This window comes from Leucoraja erinacea, chromosome 10, assembly GCF_028641065.1.
Source record: "Leucoraja erinacea ecotype New England chromosome 10, Leri_hhj_1, whole genome shotgun sequence".
Classification (NCBI taxonomy): domain Eukaryota; kingdom Metazoa; phylum Chordata; class Chondrichthyes; order Rajiformes; family Rajidae; genus Leucoraja; species Leucoraja erinaceus.
This window is the reverse complement of record NC_073386.1, coordinates 13,528,229-13,551,012: the sequence shown is the minus strand read 5'-3', so window position 1 is coordinate 13,551,012 and position 22,784 is coordinate 13,528,229. Positions and strand designations below refer to the sequence as shown.

General features: G+C 41.4%; 1 protein-coding gene across 1 annotated transcript in view; it reads right to left on the bottom strand.

The window, feature by feature from the left end:
• szt2 (SZT2 subunit of KICSTOR complex) overlaps positions 1-22,784 on the bottom strand; it is a 174,926-nt gene that overhangs the window by 33,494 nt on the left and 118,648 nt on the right. The window contains 8 exon segments of the mRNA XM_055641515.1: positions 3,580-3,705; positions 4,008-4,087; positions 5,340-5,610; positions 13,059-13,241; positions 13,884-14,023; positions 15,869-15,916; positions 19,716-19,843; positions 21,371-21,503. Of these exon segments, the coding sequence (XP_055497490.1) occupies positions 3,580-3,705; positions 4,008-4,087; positions 5,340-5,610; positions 13,059-13,241; positions 13,884-14,023; positions 15,869-15,916; positions 19,716-19,843; positions 21,371-21,503 (1,109 nt within the window).

Genomic DNA, 22,784 nt, shown 5'->3' with positions numbered 1-22,784 from the left:
TCAGGAGCATTAAGATTAATTAGTACACGTGCACACATGCACACGCGCACACGCACACAAATGGAACAAGAAGAGGTCCCGAGTAATTATTCCCTGTTTGTATATCCGAGAGATGATTAGAGAATGTAGACGAGTGGTATTGCATTTTAACTCTAAACCAAGCTACAGTTTATCAAGCAAATTCAAATTAATATAATGAGAATTTAATTAAACTGTGGGAGGAAAAGAAAGATCAAGCACAGTTCTTTCACGAGATATTGCCTTATGAGATTCCCATTTGTGAAATCTCAATGAATTGCAACCCATTTGTTTTAGACTTTAGAGTTTTTAGACTTTAGAGATGCATCATGGAAACAGGCCCTTTGGCCCACCGAGTCCATGCTGACTAGCGATCACCCGCACATTAACACTTTCGTACACACTAGGGACAGTTACTTTTACAATTTTTCCAAAGCCAAATAACCTACAAACCTGCATGTATTTGAAGTGTGGGAAGAAATCGGAGTCAATAGACAATAGGTGCAGGAGTAGGCCATTCGGCCCTTCAAGCCAGCATTGCAATTCAATGCGATCATGACTGATCATCCCCAATCAGTACCCCGTTCCTACCTTCTCCCCATATCTCCGCTTCTTTAAGCCCTATCTCGCTCTCTCTTGAAAGTGTCCAGAGAACCGGCCTCCACCACCCTCTGGCAGAGAATTCCACAGACACACAACTCTCTGTGAGAATAATTGTTTCCTCGTCTCCGTTCTAAATGGCTCACCCCTTATTCTTAAACTGTGGCCCCTGGTTCTGGACTCCCCCAACATCGGGAACATGTTTCCTGCCTCTAGCATGTCCAAACCCTTAACAATCTTATATGTTTCAATAAGATCCCCTGTCATCCTTCTAAACTCCAGAGTATACAAGCCCAGCCGCTCTATTCTCTCAGCAGTGATGACAGTCCCGCCATCCTGAGAATTAACCTTGTAAACCTATGCTGCACTCCCTCAATAGCAATAATGTCCTACCTCAAATTAGGCCCCGGAGAAAACCCATGCGGTCACAGGGAGAATGTGTAAACTCCGTACTGACAGGACCCAAAGTCCGGATCAAACCCAGGTCTCTGCTGCTGTAAGGCAGCAACTCTACCGCTGTGCCACCGTGTCACTGCCTTTTCATGTTTAGTCATACATTAATAGAGGGTGACTGATTATATGCAGCAATGAACAAAGAAATTAAGAGGTCAGAGAACACGTGGAGAAAAAAAGCTATAAAAGGTTAAACTAAACAGAAAAATATAGCAGAGAAAAGGGTGGGTAACAAAACTTCGAGATAGTGCAGATGCTGGTATCTGGAGCAACAACTCAGAGTCAAGCAGCATCTGTACGAGAAAAGGAATAGTCAATGTTTTGGGTCAAATCCCTGTATGAGGATCCAGTTACAAAATTGAAATATTTTCATGCAATTTAACTAATTATACCGAAAGAATAAAAAAGTTACAAATTCTGAAGTGAGTTGTGGCAGGCCCCTATAATGAATATTCTGTAATGAAAGCCAAAACTATCAAAGGAAGAATAGAACCATATCTCCCCAAGGACAGAAGAATCTTGATGCAAGTTAAATTCTGCCAACATTAAATGTAAGATATGAAATAGAAATACAGTTTGATTCCTCAAAATATTACACTTGCTTTAAATATTATGCTCAATAAATCTGCAAGTATGGTCAAAATTAATATATGGCGAATGTTTACGTTCACCAAAGTGAATGCTGTTTGTTAAGTGCAGAATAATCTCCCTTTCCAGGTGCATTGAATTACCATAAAACATGTCCAGATATTAATTAATATGGGCTTCTTCAGATTTAATCCTTTCTGTTTTACCCACTTATCCGAACTGAAAGGGCGGCGCAGTGGCTTAGCGGAGCTAATGTCTTACAGTGCCTGAGGCCCGGGTTCGATCTTGATTACAGGTGCTGTCTACAGGGAGTTTGTACGTTCTCCCCAGTGACCTACGTGGGTTTTCTCAGAGGTCTCCGGTTTCCTCCCACACTCCAAAGACGTACAGGTATGTTGGTTAATTGCCTTGGTATAAAAATGAAAAATTGGCCCTATTGTGTGTAGGATAGTGCTAGTGTGCGAGAATCGATGGTCGGTGTGGACTCGGTGGGCTGAAGGGTCTGTTTCCGTGCTGTATAACTAAACTAATCCAAACTCAAGACTCAAAAGTGCACCAATGTCATTCTTCATACCAGCTGCCCTTGTGCCAGAGGCCAAATTAGGGATAGTTACAGCTCTGGGGAGCAGAAGCATTCAACAGATCCATCCTGGCAGATCCAAAATAAAGTTCTATTTCGTATACCACATAAGGAATGTGTTTCCCATAGAGTATGCCTCCATTAATTTTATTTGTCTGCCGTGATTGGACAAATAAATAAAGCAATATTTAAAGTCTTCTAACTTCACAGCAAGTGCTCGATTTAATTCAAGGCACAGACATCTCCCTGCAAAAAGTAGCAAGCAACATAGGAATAGTTAAAGAGATGCGACTCTCTTGCCTGGCAATACATTGGCAGATGCTCACTGCCTCTCTGCACCACTCGAGGCTCTTGTTTTGCTTCAGCAAACTCCAGATTTATAACAGATGGTGACTTGATCTTAGGCATGGCATGACTGATCTTTAATACACAATTAGTTTTAACTCAGGCAAGGTCAGTTATATATTCATATGATACAGCATAGTTCTATTTATCATCCAACATTCCCCATTCCTTCAAAACTTTCCAGACTTCTTTAATTTCTAAGCCTTCCAAATCAATTCTACAAGTTTCTTATTTATGTTTCCTTTCTTCACACTAACACAATGTACTTCCTTCCTTGGATAGGTAATTGTCTTAATTGTAGGAAGCAGAGGGTGATGGTAGAAGGTTGTTTGTCAGATAAGAGGCCTATGACTAGTGGCATGCATGCCACAGAGGACAGTGCTGGGCCCATTGTTGTTCATCATTTATATAAATCATTTGGATGAGAAGCCACAAGACATTGTTGGTAGTTTGGAGATGACACTAAAAAAGCACTGTGAAGATTGTCAAAAGGTTACATTGGCATCATGATCAGCTAAGCAAATAGGATGAGGAATGGTTAATGGTGTTCAATTCAGATAAGTGGGCGGTGTTGCATTTTGGGCAGTCACAGCAAGATAAGACTTTCATGGTGAGCAATCAGATCCAGGGGAGTGCTATAGAATAGAAGGAGCCAGGAGTACAAGTATATATCTCTTTGAAAGTGGAATCGCAGATAGATAGAGTGGTGAACGTGACTTTTGGCACATTAGCCTTGATCAGTAGGGCATAGAGTACAGGAATTGGGACACTATGTTGCAGGCTTTAGTGAGGCCACACTTGGACTGCTGTGCTCAGTTTGGTTACGTCTTTAATTCCCTCTCTCATGCAGGGACTTGTTTTGCTATTCTAATCTGAAGGTTTGGATTTTCCCATTTCCCAATCATTCCAGTGTGCTAACTCACCACCAACTACTCAGATTTAAAAATTGCTTCAAGTGGCAACATGGGTTTAAAACACACAAACCACAGACTTACCTTCCCCTCGGATCCAATCTGCTGCTCTGCCTGGATTTGTTGTCTGAAAATGGGATCAAACAACAATGGCGTGGCACAGTAGTGAACTAGTCGTGAGGACTGTTTCAGGGTGTCCAGGTCACCAACCTAAACCAGAAAAACCATTGAGAGATTACTGCATTTACTTCCTACTTCACAGAATAGTTAATCATGATGTGCAAATACTCAAGGAGCCACTAACTACACTGTTGAAAACTTAAAAATTGCAGATGTTGAAAATCTGAAATAAAACAGAAAATGCTGGAAACACTCAGTAGGTTAGCAGCATTTTTAGTGGAGGGAGAATCAGAGTTTATATTTCCAGTAGATGAACATGGTAAAATAGTTGTAGTTTATTATTATTATTATATTAATATCAAATATAATAACCGTTTCAGAATGTTACTTACAGTGATGGGCATGTTTGACTGGGCGGAACGCTGTTGCCATGTCACAAATAAGTTCTCAATTTTCATTTGCTTCTCCATTTCTAAAGAAGAAAAAAACAGATCGGGTCACAAACTAGTTCTTTACAGAATGTTCTAATTCTAAGTTGACACATTGAACCGGTGAGTCAAATATTGAAGCCCTGATGTCATGTACAATCCAGCTTGACACCAGATAAAGTAACCTTAAATAACCTTCAAGGAACCCATGCAAATTCATTAAATTAAAAAACAATTCCAGATAGCTGTGAGTCGGTGTATTAGATTACCTAACCTTATCTCCAATGAGCAGCCCTTTTCACCTTAATTTCTGCATTTGCTCAACATTGCTCTGTGCAATATCCAATAAGCTAAATGTGAAGATAAAAGTAGACATGAACACGCTATATACAATTAAAGCACAATATGAATTCCGTGGCAACCGATCATTAGAAACCTAATCTCCAATGAACTTGAATAAAATATATTCCAGGCAGAAACCGTGCCATATCATTTGTTCAGTAGAAATTCTCAAAAAAAGTAATGAAAAATTGTAGACAAACTATTGCAAACGAGATGCAGGACTCGAGTGATATTGGGAAAAGCACGTATCAGGAAACATGTGTTGACAGCACTAAGACAACTTTCAATGACTGAAGGAATCATGGTAACACAAATTCAATTAAACATTACATATTTACATACACTTATCACTCAGGCAGAGAAACCAAAGTGACATTCATGTAACAGTGACATAAAACATAAGTGAATATAGCTCCAATTGTCTCCAGTGATTATTCATTACACAAAAATGAACATGGAAGGAAATTTTTTTATTTTTTTGCCCTTCAAGCACAACTTGGTTGCTTGCAAATAATCAAGTCATTCTCATTTGGAAGTCCATTAATTTTTCCACATGCAAAAATAGGTGTGCAATAGATAATTTTATATAAATTACAATGGGTGCGTATATGATATATATTACATTATATACATTAGATGTTGTCACTTATCAAGATCCAGAGGCAATGGTTTAAGGTGAGGGGGGAAAGATTTAATAGGAACCTGTCACACAGAGAGTGGTGAGTTTATGGAACGAGCTGCCAGAGAAAGTAGTTGAGGCAGTAGTATCATAACGTTTAAGAAACATTTGGATAGGTGCATGGATAGGACAGTTTTAGAGGGTTTGGGGTCAAATGCTGGCAGGTGGAACTCGTGTAGATGGGACATGTCGGTTGGCGTGGACAAGTTGGGCCGAATGGCCCGTTTCCACACTATGCTTTCATATAAAATCTGCATTGCTTGTATCTTGCTCACCTCTCCGCTCCAGGTTTTTGATTTCCAGGAACTGTGTGCCATGGCGTGAAACTGGGTCAAACAGCCCAGCATCGTGTGACTGCTTCATTGTTTTAGGCACCGTGATGTCTCGCAGTGCCTCATCAAACGGGACAATCTCTGGTGGGAAGTGAAGAGGTGGAAGACTCCTGTTTGTTGAGCTCAGCCGTCCTTGTTCCTTACTTGGTGGGGGAGTTGGGCTCTTGATAAGTGAATCAGCTTCCAATGTGGAATGAAGGAACGGATTTGCTTCCTGCGTAGACAAAGGGATGATGAGACTTAAATCTAACTGAATGTAGACTTCAGATAACACGATTCATTGGAAATTACTGAAAGATGTCTACTTTTAGAACACATTTTCAATTGCAACGACTATAACTGGCAGAAATTAAATTTGTTAAAAGCTAGTTAGAACTAAAAGCATTGAAGATGTCCTATCCAATGAGATCTGTCAAAGGGAATGACACTCCGTCAACTCTTAGTCAAGCTCATGGACAGATTGCTTCAAGTTTGCAATTTAGAATAATAACAGAAATAGGTCAAACCACCCACTAAATTCCAACCAGTTGGGCAATAATCTACCTCATGCAGTTGAATAATGCCCCTGTCCCACTTAGGAAACCTGAACAGAAACCTCTGGAGACTTTGCGCCCCACCCAAGGTTTCCGTGCGGTTCCCGGAGGCTGCAGGTGGTTGCCGGAGGTTGCAGGCAGTGGAAGCAGGTAGGGAGATTGACAAAAACCTCCGGGAACCGCACGGAAACCTTGGGTGGGGCGCAAAGTCTCCAGAGGTTTCTGTTCAGGTTTCCTAAGTGGGACAGGGGCATAAGACAGAAAGAGTTGCGAGCGGATGAGAGAGAATGTAAACATCACAATAATAATAAATAGATGAAAACATTATAAACACTGAAGCTTGTGTCTTCTACTGACATACAATTTCAACACCTTTCTCAATGATCAGACCTGATAATCCTTTATGGAATTTAGATTATTTGAAGATTTAAAACCTGTGACAATTCTTGTGGATCAAAAATTCCCTTCATAATTTAAAGAGAATACTTCAGTGTTTATATCTGTAGGAAATGGGCTCTTGCCGAAAAGTCCAAGGATCAATACCAAATATGATTATAAACAATAATACATATTATACAAGTAATACCCGTCTTCCAAACAAATAAACTTTTTTTTTAATGGAGTAACAATGTTCAAAGGGACCTAATGCCCTTAAGGGGCTGTCCCACTGCGGCAACCTAATTGGCGAGTTTAGAAGAGTTTAGGAGAGTTTGAAAAAATGTCCTGTTGAAGACCTCCTTCAACTATGTAGAAGACCTCCTTCGACTATGTTGAAGACTAGATTCGACTAGGGAAAATTGGACACCGAAAAGTGGAGAGTGAAGACGACCTCCTTTGATCTCCTTTGACCTCCCTTTGACTATGTTGATGACTATCTACGACTACCTTCTATTACCCTTGAATACCTACGAATAACATGCCGATCTACTACGAATAACATGCCGGCCTTGCTAATAAACCTACCAGTAAAAAAAATATTGATTTTTTTGCATGGCAACCTTTTTTTTTACTCGCGGGCATTTTTCAGCATGTTGAAAAATATGCCACGACCTAGCTAAGACCTCGAGTGCGTGGGGACTACTCTCGAGCATGAAGGAGAGTTACAAAGACCTCCTAGGACCTCGTGTCAACCACGCTGCGAGTATGAGTCGAGGGAAAACTCGCCAATTAGGTTGCCGCAGTGGGACAGCCCCTTTATACAGTCACTGAATGCCAGCATGCAGGCACAACAGGCAGTTAAGGCATATGGCACATTGACCATTCTGCAACACAATTTGAGTGCAAGAGTAAAGATGGCTTGATACAATCATATAGAACCTTAGTGAGACCACATAAGGTTTATGTTCAAATTTTGGCCTCTTTAGTAAAAAAAAGATAGATTTGTGATAGAAAGGGAGCCACAAAGATGCACCAAATTGGACCCTTTCATTTCCACTTCTAATCTCGGCCATGAAACATTAACTCTGCTTCTCTGTCCATGGGTGGTGCCTGACCTGCTGACCATTTCAGTTTTCACTTTGGTTTCTGGGATATTCAGGTGATTTGTCAAGTGATGTGTAGGCTCGGCCTCTATAGTTTAGAAGAATGAGAGGTAACCTCATTGAAGCACACACAACGGGGAGCCGTTCCGGCGAGCCACGCGTGTGGCGGGAATGTCCCGAGGAGAGCAACTACCAGAACGACGACGAAAGACCAGAACATGCCCGGTAGGTCCGACACCCCATAGACCTCCCAGGGGACTGTGGTGACGTTGGGCGGTATGGCCTGTTTGGGCCGAAGGAGCCTCAGCGGGTGGCGGCGATGGGAGCCTCGGCAGCAGTAGGAGACTAGACAATGGGAACTTTGGCAGCAGTGGGGCCTCTGCGGCGGTAGCATGGGCCTCGGTGGCAGTGGGGCCTCGCGGTTGATGAGCATGGGGGGGGGGGAGACAGTGGGGACCAGGTCAGGGTGGGACCACTGTGAGGCACGGTGGGAGAACAAAGGGGGACCCGGAGTGGGGGGGCACTCTAGTTTAGAATCCTCTGTCCAGGGGATAAGTCTGTGTTTGTTTGTTCATTTGTTCCAGTGAAGGCGCTGTGCACACGGCAGCCAGACAACAGACACTTGTCTTTTTCTTTTTGCTTTCACTTTTAAATTCACGTTTTTGTGTACCTTCGTGTGTTGTGACTGTCGGCAGGCAAATTTCCCTCCGGGGATGAATAAAGTTTTATCGTATCGTATTGTACAACTGACTAAATTTGGGGAGGATGTTTCTGCTGGCTGAGGAGCCTTCTACTAGGGGTTACAATCGCAAAGGAAGGAGTAGGCTATTTGCGACTGAAATAAGGAGATATTTGGTTGCTCAAAGATCGGTGAATCTTTAGAATTATCTATTCCAGGGGCTCTGGAGGCTTAGCCATTGGTTGCATTTAAAACCAAGATCAATAAATTCCTGGATTTTAGAGGAATTAGGTGATATAGGGAAAGGGCACATGACTGAAGATCAGCCACAATCCTATTGATTAGCAGAGCAGGCTTGAGGAGCCAAATGGCCTACTCATACTTCTATTCTTAAGCTCTTATGCACATTACAGAGATTGAAATTGCTTTAACATGCATGACTATTGCATTATGCATCCCTCCTCTTATTCTACCTATATCTACGTTGGGTAAATCAATATCACTTATCTGTGTGTAAGTTCTTAATATAAATTACCAACAATACTCATGTTTGCTATTGAATGAATCTCTGAACACCATATGGGCATTGCTTGTGTTAACTCTTCAGTTGCATTTAGTGCATGACCTCAGCTAAAATGCCTTGAAAACAAATTCATCTTGGGTGTCCAGCACAATGACGTGAAGTCTCTCATGAACACCACCAGCTGCGGGGAGGTTCGCAAAGATATTGCATAACGTCTGCTCAAAGACATCCTCTCGTCTGGGAGTGGAGAGAAATCAACATCCTTTCAAGTTTTATAACTTATCAACATGCTGTCTCTCAAGATTCCTAACTAAGGTTCAAACTTGTTTATACTGCAAAAAATATGCTCCAGTTTCTTTTCAAGATAATTAGACCACAAAGTAGTAACCCTTTCTGTGCCTCAGAGGTTCCCGGATAACAATTGGCATATTTGGGTTTTCTTCATGGGATTCAGGGACAGCTGAAAATGATCATTCATTCCATGTACTCTTGGTGGTATTTTTCAAATGTTCAATATTTAACATAGTATTCAGAATTGCACCTATCCAAAGCTGCAGGGAAATATATCACGCAAGCTTACCCATGCAGTTATGTGAAAGACACTGCAACATGAGTACTATTTATCAGGAGAGAAGTTGGAGCTTCTTATGTCTGCTTTCCCGACATAAAGCAGGGGCAAAAATGACTGGTTCTGGAGAGTATGACTGAAGCGGGTGCTTCTAAATGCAGGTCATCTTTTCGGACTGTCAGGGAAATAGGCAACTTCGACTCATTTTTCGGGCCTAGTCCAACCCGTTTTCTTCAAAAGAGCATGAATCGGGGGCGGGGGTAGTAGTTGGCTCCATTGAACTCCAGGGGTTCAAGAAAGGGAAAATCCTTGAGGAGCATATACCTGAAGTCTGTTGATAGGATGGGAAGTGAGAAAATCATTAATGTCTTGAGGAAGGGGAGGCCAGCATTTCACCTAATAACACAATGGAATCACCTCTTTGCACCACCATAGACTTGTTTTCTAATTGTGTTTTGTACTAATGTCCTGTCTTTTCCTTTTCGTTGCCCTGCAGAATGTTGTAATTTGCATATAATTTTTATTTTCTTGTGTGATCAGAGTAAATGTGCCTGTGTTACTGCAAGAAAGATTTTCATTCTACCGGCATCTTAGGTCACATGATAAATTGGACTTGATTTATTGAAATAATGTCCTCGTCCCAATTTCAGATGACTGGCCTCTTAGCTGAGGTAAATGCTGTCTGTATAGGGAAATATAACATGATTAAAACACCCATGCAGTTAAATCGAACCAGGCCTATATATACTGCAACAATGCTAGTACCATTGGCCTTCCCATCAGGCAAGAGATGCAATTGGAGTTTATTCTTATATCTGCTTTTGTTCTACATAAAGCAGGGGTCTTTGTTTTTCACTCACAATAGCTCTAAATGACTGGTTCTGGAGAGTATGACCTGAAGCAATGTTAGGTTACTTCTAAATGTTAACGTGGTCAAGTGCCGTTTTTCGGACTGTCAGGGAAAAAGTAAGCACAAACAATTTCCGGCATAAAACTTCGACTCATTTTTCTGGCCTAGTCCAACACGTTTTCTTTCAAAAGAGCATGTTTAATTATTTTAAAATTTGAATCCAATAGTAGTAGTTGGCTCCATTGAACTCCCAAGGGTTCCTGGTTTTTCTTGCTGGGTAAGAAGTCAGTTCACAAAAATAATGTTACACAAATTATATATCAGTGATAACATGGAATTAGAACTGAATAAAAAGTAGGCATGTTCACGTATGCCTGCTCAAAGGAGAGAACATATTGGTGCACAATGTTGTGGATTGGCAAGGTCACAATTCTGCTCTTTGTTATTGTTCAGCTTGTGCTCTGATGTGTACTGACATTTGTGAACAGGTGGTCCACCATGGCATGGATTTTTCCCATTTAACTGTTAACATCCAGAGACTGTCCCTAATGTAGGCTGACAGCACCTAACAGCAGGTTGCCATCACAAGTTACAGTCATGTTGATCAATGCTCGGAATGCCTATGCACAACAATGGCTGTTATCAGCATGCTCAGTGGCCCTGCCACCCCTTTCAAGGCAAGTACCTGCACAATTCTGAACAATTTTATTAAACAACATAGTTCTTTTGTACAACACGTTATTAAATTAATTTCAAAATTGCACGCTTCAAAAGACAAGCCATCTGTTCCAGTATGTCATTATAGCTTGCAGTTAAGGGCCATTTTTTTGTAACTTAAGAGAATTTTGATGCAAATCATCTTGTATTCATGTTTTGCCTGTACTTGTTCAGCAACAATATTTTACAGATCTACTTTAAGATGCTAATTTGATTTTGTTAAGTTTCAGTTACTCTTCCAAACTTAAGGCAGCAAGCAAGTGAAATGGAGAACTAAATAGTTCATAGACATTTAATGCCTGCTGCCAGTGCATGAAGCACCATTAATATGTGTAATTATAATTTAGCACTAGACAATCTAAAGTTTGGTAAAGACCCAGTCCTATGCAAAATTTCACTTATCTTAGAGTCATAGTCATATAGCGTGGAGACAGGCCCTTCGGCCCAACTTGGCCACACTGGCCAACACGTTCCATCTGCCTGCATTTCCTATCCTATACTTGTACCTGTCTACTTGTTTCTTAAAAGTTACAATAGACCCTGCCTCAACAACCTCCTCTGGCACCTAGTTCCATACATTCACCACCCTTTATGTGAAAAGGTTACCCTCTCAGGTTCCTATTAAATCTTTTCTCCTTCATCTTAAACCTATGTTCTTTGGTTCTCGATTCTGGGCAAAGACTCTGTGCGTCTACTCGATCTATTCCTCTAATGATTTTATACACCTCTATAAGATCAACCCTTGTGCTCCAAGGAATAGAGTCCCAGCCTGTTCAACCTCTCTTTGTAGCTTAGACTCTTGAGTCCTGGCAACATCCGTGTAAATCTTCTCAGTACTCTTTCCAATTTGACAACATCTTAATGGCCATAATAGATAGCACTTCATTAGAATCTAATCTGGAATACGAGGGTGGTATTTGACATTTCTCAGGCGAGTCCCTCCAGCACTTAATAAGGCAAATTATTTACAATTAATCATGCCTTTGAGTCACTTGTGTTGCAATCTAGTTTCAATTAAAAAAAATATGAAAGATTACTTCAAAAATCTGAAAAAAATCCACATTTGGATAGGTGCATGGATAGGAAAGGTTTAGAGGGATATGGGACAAACGCAGACGGGTGGGACCAGTGTAGATGGGCATCTTAGTCGGCATGGGGAAGATGGGCTCTCATTTTGTTGTATGACCTCTCATTTTGCGGTGTCTTATTACAAAATTTCAGTTACACCAAACTACTGGCTCTAATATGTGATACAGCCTTATGGTTCTGATGCAATGGAGATTTAGTCTTTTGGATTGCACTTGGGTTACGATCCCATTACACTATCTAAAAATGTAGTGTGGCGGTGTTGGTTGGCATGGGCATGTTGGGCTGAAGGGCCTGTTTCCACCCTGATGGGCTTTATGATTCTATGAAAATGGAACCGATCTGTTGGCTTATATTCCTCTCTCAAAGTCACCATGTCAACCAGCTCTTAGGTCTAATGGAATCAAGGGATACAGGGAAAAGGGTACTGATTTTGGATGATCAGACATGATCATATTGAATGACGGTGCTGGCTCGAAGGGCCGAATGACCTACTCCTGCACCTATTGTCTATGCTTCTATGAGAGATTAATTAGTTATTTACAACATTTTGTGTACGGCAAATTGGCTGCTGAGTATTCCTATCTAACAATAGGTGAATACAAATCCATCAATTTTGGGGACAACCCAATAGCAACATATAGCAAGTTCAGTCTTCCATTTACTCTTGATTTGGAGCTGTCACAGAAAATTCTGTTTTCATGCTTGTTATATATTGAAGTCATTTAGGTTACTTAGAGAATTTTATTTTCCATTGATTCCATTACTCAAATAATAAAATCTTCAAAGAGCAGAAAACTATTCAGTTCATTAGCATCTACTGGTTAAAGCATCTTTCAAGCAGTTCATAGCCCAATAGCAATCAAAGCATAAAACATACATTAACATGCTTGTACAGTCGGAAAACATTTCTGCCTTTCGTTCACCTCAAGCATGCTGTGGTCCTTTCAATCATGTGGTTAATGAACATATATTCACTTTTGGATTCAAATAACCTTCTTTACCAGCTGTCAGATTCAAACTACCTTTCACTGCAACCTTCTATTATACTTGAATATTATTTTCAACAGGGGAATGACGATCATATTACCTACAACCTTACGGATGGTGAAAAGGAATACACTGGCATATGCCATTATCTGATGAATGTTCGTAAGAACGTAATGACCCCGTAAGCCTGTAAAAGATAGACTATGCATGTTACAATAATCATAAGGTCCATTACCTGTTTGGATTCATCATATACAGGTGTGTCAGCATAACAGTAGTGGTGGAAGAGCCCCATTTTTTGAACGAGGAGACAATGCACCACATGAGAGCGTGCATTTTGCCACTGGATAAGACGAACTAATTCCCGATTTAATGTCATTCCCAGATCCACTGACCAATTATAGGTATACAAAATCAACTAGAATAAAAAGAATGAGAGTCCGTCAGCATGCATAAACAAATTATTTGGTAAATGGAGTACAGAATGAATTTTAAAAATAAATAGTGAAAGAAACCTGTCAATAGAAAAGACTGCAAATACTGCAATAATAGCAATGCCACCTGCATCCACAAATGAATATGACCTTTAGCATTTCAGGAAACACATTTGCACCTATAAATTAACCTATCATTTCCCTTTATTAATATTGATGGACTTTATCGTTGTAGTGCTTCCCACTTCCAATATAAATTAAAAATGGGTCAACATTGACTTGATTTACAAAAGCGCATTTCATTCTTCAGGAAATGTATAAGATGAAATTGCCGCAATCAATAATTTTACTTTCAAAATTGCCATGACAATCAAAAGGAAAATCCTATTTTATACTAACAGTGACATTTAAAGAATTTCACTGCCTTATTGTAGCAGTCAAGGGACCTGGTAAGGTTCTTCCAGAATGGATACCTTTTTGATTCTTCATAAAATCTGCAGGATGAAATTGCCACAATCATTTATTTTCCTTTCAAAATTGTCATAGCTATCAAAAAGGGCACCCTTTTTTATACTAACAGTTAACGTTTAAATAATTTTACTGCATTACTGTAGCTGGTAAGGTACCTTTTTGTCAATAATGTCTATGATGAGAAATCGCTGCCGGGGAACTATACCCTTTCCATTCATTCCCGGGCTTGTGGGATCACCCGATTTCTCCGTGGTGCTGAACTCCACAGCCTCAAATCTCTGAAATCCTTTGTGAGCTTCATATTTTTTTTCATGGAAAGAGAAAGAGAAAGGAAATAATATTCAGACATTATAAAACTGCGAGGAAATCCATTTCCCAGTCTTGTTAATAAAACTTGATTTTCAAATAAGCAGCACTTCATGGAAAATTAAGAAAGCACATTAGATATCACAGCACATGGGACGTCGATCACACCATTCCAGAGTGGTAAGCCATGTATTGCATTTTCATCCCTGATAAGGTTAGTTCAACTATAACAGCATGAGAAGGCATAATAATGAAGAATAAAAGTCACTCCAAGGGGTGTTTCTATCGAAAAGCAGATCGATATTCCAGTCGCCATCCATGAAGCTTTCAGATACTGCAGTGATGTCTTAAGCCTAGCGATTAACCTCCAATAAAGATAACCATCCTCCTTTTTTACCAGGCCCTGCTCCAGTTATTGGAAATATATCTTTCTTCAACCTCAGCCTTAGGTTTAACTAAGGCTCTGTGGCATGTTTTCAGTTAAATGTTGCCCTAATTGCACTTCACTAATGGAATACAGCTCTCGCCATGTTTGTATGGAGGCTGTAACAAGGTACAGCATGCGGAATGAGCAGTTAGTTCTGCTGCCTCACAAGTCTGGGTCTGAATCAGTCTTTTGGTGCTGTACTTGCGTACTTTGCAAATTATTTCTGTGACCATTCGTGCTGTGATGCAGCTCCCTCCCACATCCCAAATCCACATCCTGGTAGGTTAGTTAGTTATCATAAATTATTCTGTAATCTAGGTTGATGCAAAGAATCGAAGGGGCTGTGACTGATGGCCATGTGCAAGGGAGAATGTTGAGGTGGTATAAGCAAAATGAGTAGAAAGAGAATGGGATTAATAGGATTGCTACAAATGGCCCCCTTTACTGTCATTTCAAGTACAACATAGAAAATGGGTGCAGGAGTAGGCCATTCGGCCCTTCGAGCCAGCACCGCCATTCAATGTGATCATGGCTGATCATCCACAATAAGTACCCTGTTCCTGGTTCCAACAAGATCAAAACTAAGCATCAGAAATCAACATCTGCAAATGTTACTTTCAGAGCAGGGTTGACAACTCCTTCCACTACTTTGGTTATAAATGTAAGTGAGGTGTTAGATTGGAGTCATCATACAGCATGGAATCAAGCCCTTCAGACCACCCTGTCCACGCTGACCAACAATCCATCTATACTAACCCTATTTACCAACACTTGGCCAATAACCTACTGTTCTTTGGCGATTTTTGTCTAGACTTAAATGTTTTGAGGTTGGGTTGAATTTGTACTGTATTATGGCTACATTAGAGCTGATTGAGGAGGGATATGTCAAGGTGCAGCTTACAATTTGTCTGCACTTCATTGGGGATGTTGTTTGGCTGGTAGGTTTTCAGACTACGCTTTTGACTCGAGACTTCACTGAATCTCACTGGCAAACCAAGATTGTTTGGTAGCAGAGGTGGGAATTGTAATGTGGCTCGGATCGTTTAACTCATCTGTTGGATTTCCTTGGTGCAAACATCAACAGGATAGGAAACTGCACAGTAGTCAGTGGAAAATGCTTGCAACTGCATGGTCATTTTTTCACACTAAAGCCTGGACATACTGTAGATACATGGGTAGATATTTTCAATGGAGCCCTGATTGGGAGGGTGGATAAGATTGCTCCAACATTATTGTGCATCTTGAACTCTCAGATGAATGCATGTTAATGGTCATCTATATTTCTGGATAAACAAATGATGGTAAACTTCTGCCTTTAAACCTTCTAAACACCTCAATATTCTGAAATTCTATGACAAGTTTAACCCACCACCAATATCACCATAAAAATGATCTGGTGAGACTTACGTTTGATACTAGTTACCAAAGGTCTGCTTTCATCACCATCACAGTCAACTGTAGGCACATAAAGTAGGAGGAGCACAGCATAGCAGAGCATGACATCAACAATTCACAGCCAAACTACACTCAAGCACTCGGCACTCACGCGGACACAGAGGTTTCAAAAATAAACACGACTTCATTCGGTAATAGGACATGTTAGCGAGTTGATTTAGTGCTCAAGACCTTATCTTCTAAAATTTATTACAACTGTTGTGTGTGAAAACAAATCAACCTGATTGATCGCTTCAATTAAATAGCTTTCCCATGAATACCAAGCGTCAAAATGACCCACGATATATCTATTGTGAAACTTTCTTTTGGTATGAGACTCTGAGACAAGCTGGAATAAGATAATTCAGCAGTGTGCTGAAAATCATTCACTGGGATGTAATTTATTAAGCATTATAAAAATGCTGACTTCCCAGCAAGAATGACTAACATCATTATTTAATCCAAAGAATCCTTTTCATGTATTCTGTAAATTTCAAATTGTACTGAAACATTTAGATAGGCTTTCTTTCCTCCACCCCCATTTCCCCTTGTATTCCACACATCATAATTAGCAGCTACCAGAAAGCGAGAGGATCATCTCGACAATGAAATAAGGATATAAGGCTGGAAACGCTCAACATAAAACATTCACAGATGTACCACACTCAAGTACTGTGCACTCACAAGACTCAGACTAAATAAGACTTCACTCGGTAATAGGACATGTAAGTAAGTGGATTTAATGCTCAAGAGCTTTTCTTCTAAAATTGATTACATTTACAGTGCGAAGCATCTGATGAAAGGGTAACAGAAGTAGGGATGATCGATGGTCAGCAAGGTCTCGTTGGCCAAAGGGCTTGTTTCCATGACATATCAATCAATCAATATTTTGTGTTGGTAACCCTTCACCAGAACTGGAGCTAATGTCTTCATTCTAGAAAGTAAACATTTTATTTTCCCCACAGATGCTGTTTGACCTTGAGTGTATCCAGTATTTTGTGTTTTTATTTCACATTTTCATTCACTGATGCACACCTTTGCTCCACAATGGAAGGAGCATCCAAAGACTGCTCCATCATCCAATCATGGAGACAGATTATCATCCTCTCCTGGAATGATAGCCCAAGCTGTAAAAGTAACATCCAAAATGTTTTACTTAAGTTGATAAGATTTGGCTAGGATTCTAATTTTACTTCTATCGTTGGTCATATGGACAATGATCAATGTGAAGGTTCTCGACCCAAAACATCACCTATTCTTTTTCTCCAGAGATGCGGTCTGACCCGCGGAGTTACTCCAGCGTTTTGGGTCTATCTTCGGTTTAAACCAACATCTGCAGTTCCTTTCTACACATGTCCTACACTTTACCTGTTCAAAGTAATCTCAATCCATTTAATGCATGTCAAATTTTTTTTTTCCTGAGAGAATTTCAAGAGATGCAGTGAATATCTTCATCATAATACATAGTCTAACTCTTACACTTGGATAACACTGAATAAGGCAAAACTCACTATGGATTAGTACTTTGTACAAGGTTAACTGGTTTTGCCCAGTCTGCAAAGTAAACCAAAGTAAAATGATTAGTACAGCTGTCAGAGGTTATGGGGAGATGGCAGGAGAATGAGGTTAGGAGGGAGAGATAGATCAGCCATGAATGAATGGTGGAGTAGACTTGATGGGACGAATGGCCCAATTCTGCTCCTATCACATGATCTTATGAACCAATACCATTTCCCCACCTGGAAGGCCTTTAAGCCGTTTCTTCTTCGACCACAGAACCATCCAATTTTCCTCTACTAACACTCTACTCCGCCTAGCAGAGCTGGTCCTCGCCATCACTAACTTCTCCGTTGACTCCTCACACTTCCTCCAAGTCCAAAGCATAGTACAGAGTACAGAGAAGGTTCACCAGACTGATTCCTGGGATATCAGGACTTTCATATGAAGAAAGACTGGATAGACTCGGTTTGTACTCGCTAGAATTTAGAAGATTGAGGGGGGGGGATCTTATAGAAACTTACAAAATTCTTAAGGGGTTGGACAGGCTAGATGCAGGAAGATTGGTCCCGATGTTGGGGAAGTCCAGAACAAGGGGTCACAGTTTAAAGGATAAGGGGGAAATCTTTTAGGACCGAGATGAGGAAAACCTTTTTCACACAAAGAGTGGTGAATCTCTGGAATTCTCTGCCGCAGAAGGTAGTTGAGACCAGTTCATTGGCTATATTTAAGAGGGAGTTAGATGTGGCCCTTGTGGATAAAGGGATCAGGGGGTATGGAGAGAAGGCAGGTACAGGATACTGAGTTGGATGATCAGCCATGATCATATTGAATGGCAGTGCAGGGTCGAAGGGCCGAATGGCCTACTCCTGCACCTATTTTCTATGTTTCTATGGGCACCCCGCGTGAGCCCCAGCTATGCCTGCCTCTTTGTAGGGTACGTTGAACAATCCCTGTTCCAGGCGCACTCTGGCCCTATCCCCGAACTCTATTAAATTGATGACTGCATCAGTGCTACCTCCTGCACCCATGCAGAACTCATGGACTTCATTAACTTTACCACAAATTTTCATCCTGGACTCAAATTTACTTGGACCATCTTCGACACCTCCCTCTCCTTTCTTGATCTCACTTGGTCTCCATCACAAGAAATAGACTATTGACCAACGTCTATTACAAATCCACTGACTCCTGCAACTATCTCAACTACACTTCTTCCCACCCAGCTTCCTGCAAAGACTCTGAACCCATATTCCCAATTCCTCCGTCTACGCCGCATCTGCGCCCAAGATGAGGTGTTCGATACTAGAACATCCGAGATGTCCTCATTCTTTAGGGAACGCGGGTTCCTCTCTCCTATCATAGATGAGGCCCTCACTCGTGTCCCCTCGGCACCCTGCAGTTCCGCCCTTGCTCCCCTCCCCCTAGTCGCAACAGAGACAGAGTCCCCTTAGTCCTTACCTTCCACCACATCAGCCGATGCATACAACACATAATCCAATGAAATTTCCGCCACTTCCAACGGGATCCCACCGCAAGCCACATTTTCGCATCTCCACCTCTTTCCGCCTTCCGTAGTGACCGTTCCCTCCACAACTCCCTGGTTAACTCATCCCTTCCCACCCAAACCACCGCCTCCCCAGGTACCTTCCCCTGCAACCGCAGAAGATGCAACACCTGTCGCTATACCTCCTCCCTCGACGCTGTCCAGGGACCCGGAAAGTCCTTTCAGGTTAGGCAGAGGTTTACTTCCACCTCCTCCAACCTTATCAACTGTATCCGTTATTCAAGATGTGGACTCTCATACATCGTCGAGACTAAACACAGATTTCGCGGAACACCTTCGCTCAGCCCGCGTGAACCAACCTGATCTCCCGGTTGCTGGGCACTTTAATTCTCCATCCCATTCCCACACTGACCTTTCTGTCCTCGGTCTCCTCCATTGTCAGAGTGAGGCTTAACACAAATTGGAGGAACAGCATCTCATATTTCGCTTGGGCAGCTTACAGCCCAGTGGTATAAATATTGATTTCTCTCACTTCAGGTAGCCCCGGCATTCCCTCTCTCTCTCTCTATCCCTCCCCTACCCAAGCTTCCCATTTTCACTCTACAAACATTTCCTTTATCATCGTTTTTTGCATATCTTTCATTCATTGTTCTTTATCTCTAGACATCACCGTCTATATCTCTCGTTTCCCTTATCCCTAACCAGTCTGAAGAAAGGTCTCGATCCGAAACGTCACCCATTCCTTCTCTCCAGAGATGCTGCCTGTCCCGCTGAGTTACTCCACCATTTTGTGTCTATCTTCAGACATATCAATACCTTGTTCAGTACTGCAACGCCATTGGTGGAAATTCCGTCCTATCAGAATGAACTGTCTTGCAGCACCAGGACGGGTACTGGAATGCTGACTGAGCGAATACGGCAGGAACGTGGAGCCATGCGGAGAGCTAGAACACAAACAAAGGGGGGAAACACTTTAGTTTCCATTCAAAAAGCATTACCTCTTAAATTAAGAAAGAATAAGTCCAAGGCTGCAGAACCATGACGTCTTTATCGATCAGCGATGCTATCATCTATAAATGAATGGACTGGAATTTGCTGTTATACGTGATGGATTAGATTAGGTTCAGGTTTGGGTTTGGGTGACAAGCTTGTGGCAGCATGATCTAGACACGACAGGGATAAACAGACACTGAAAGAATAACAAAGGTACACAAAAAAGCTGGAGAAACTCAGTGGGTGCAGCAGCATCTATGGAGCGAAGGAAAAAGGCAACGTTTCGGGCCGAAACCCTTCTTCAGGCCCGAAACGTTGCCTTTTTCCTTCGCTCCATAGATGCTGCTGCACCCGCTGAGTTTCTCCAGCTTTTTTGTGTACCTTCAATTTTCCAGCATCTGTAGTTCCTTCTTAAACACTGAAAGAATAACAATCGTTAATCAGCATGGATTTCAAAAAAGGAAGAAAATCTTGCTGGACCAATTTTATGATTAAAAAATAAACAAACTAAACACTCAGGTTAATTTCCAGAAGGATACAATCCAAAAATTATACTAAATTTGTAATGACTGTTGATTACTCCACACTCGAGTACTGAAGACAGTTGCAACCTCCATATTATAAAAGGGCCAGAGGCACTGGAGGTACAGAGTGCACTGCAGAGGGTGCGGGGAAAATTCATCAGGATAAAACCAGAAATGTACAGGTGCACCATATCAGGAAAGGTTGATGAGAATGGTTTAATTTTGTTAAGAGAATGCTGAAAGGTTTTGGAGAATGGATATAGAATGAATATTTCCTCCTGTGTGGAGAAATATAACTAGAAGCATCAATAAAATATCAATGCCAAGAAATCCAAAAAGGAATTCAGAAGCTTGTTTACTTTATGGTTAAAATATGGTTAAAATTCTTTCATTTCACTGCACATCTCGTATGTGTATGTGACAAATAAACTTGACTTGACTTGATGTACAGTTGCTACCACAAGGAGTGGTTGACGCAACTCATAGAGGGGAGCTTAGACATGCTCATGAGAGAGAGAGAGAGGTATTGATTTAAATGAAGAAAGTTGACAGAAGGCGTGAATGGAGAATAATTGCCAGCATGGACAGGTTGGGACAAATTACCTGTTTCCATGCCTTGCATTCTTTATAATTTGTTCACATTCACTCTTGGGAGGCTTATTATACTGCACATAGCGCTCTGAGCTGTGTGGGCAATGTAATAATCGCTGTCAAAGCACTGTTCTCATTATCCCCACACTCCTCTTGCCCGGCACCACTTTAGCTCATGTCTTCCGGCACTTTACCACATCTGCATCAATGCCTTGGTGCTGTTCTCCTGCCTGCAGAGCCATGAATGTTTCAGCACTACTTCTACATTGCTTTGTCTTGATCTCACACTGTGTGATGAAACAATAGGTCTCAAAACATGCTGGTCAACCTCTGCAGTGAATATCCCAAGAGCAGAAAACTTACCTAATATTCTCAAAGATCTTAACAGTTGTATCAGTGGCAAGGCTGCTAACCAAATTCACAATCTCTGTCAGAATGGAGCTGAGTAGAAACCGGGAGCCAATATTAACAGAGCACTGTTGTACCGAGGGACATCCTACGAGAGAAAATGAGACAATAAAATGCAGTATAACATCCAGTCATGTCAATGCATTGGTAACAAAGAACAGTGGCAGTAAAGAGTAAGTTTAATTGTGCTATTCACCAATAAAGAAATTCTAAGTTTGTAGCAGTTTCATTCTGAGGAAGTAATATTTACTTACAAAATGGATGGGATGTTTAAGACACTCTGGTACATTTCTAACTATTGGAGCAATGATATACAGACCAAGTCACCCACTTCACTTTTCAGGAATTCTGAGAGGTTGTCTGGAGTCACACAACAAATACAGGCAACCACCCCCGCCTGGAGTTTGGGGGGGAGGAGGGGGGGGGGGGGGGGGGGGGGGGGGGGAGAAGGGGGTACAATCCTAGTAAACAGGCAGCATTGTGATATTCCATAATGCAACGCCACATCATGTGAGCATGATATGTAAAGGAACTGCAGATGCTCGTATATAGAGGGGTGGAAATCACTTCTCAAAACATGTGACTGTATGGGTTTTCTCCGGATGCTCCAGTTTCCTCCCACACTCCAAAGACGTACAGGTTAATAGGTTAATTGGCTTTGGTAAAATTATAAATTGTTCCTAGTGTGTAGGATAGTGCTAGTGTACAGGTACGGACTCAGTGGGCTGAAGGGTCTGTTCCCTGTGCTGTATCTCTAAAGTAATGTAATGCAAAGTACTGTGCTCAAAAGGAATCTTCGATCAGCTTTATCAAGATTGAATGGCTAAAATTACAGATGAGAATATCATTTGGATTTCAAAGCACTTCTGCTCATAGCTGTCAAGTTACAATGAAACTATACTATAAATCATCCTTCAAATGGCTTTTATTAAGGACCTGTAATAATCTAAGGATTTTGTTTATCTGCAGAGTTATCATCCAGTCATGTACATTTCACTGCTGATTGGAGTTGCAGTTAATTATGCTGTCACTAATGCAGGAGCTTTGAAAGCAGACTGCACTTCTCTCTTAGGGGAAAAGGTCAGACAGTGATAGGAGACTCGCTAGGTAGTAGGACAGACAGAAAACTCAGGCAGCAAATGAGACTTCAGAATAGCTCGCTGCCTCCATGTGTCTCGGAGCGGCTGCAAAACATTTTCGGCTGGGAAGTGGGGGGGGGGGGGTGAGAGATGAAGGGTGGGCAGCCAGAGGTTGTAATGTACATTGGCATAAATGACAAAGGTAGAAAAAGTGCATGAGGTCCGGCAGAGTGAGTCTAGGAGAGTTAGGCAGAAGGTTTAACAGCAGGCACTCAAGGCTAGTTATCTCC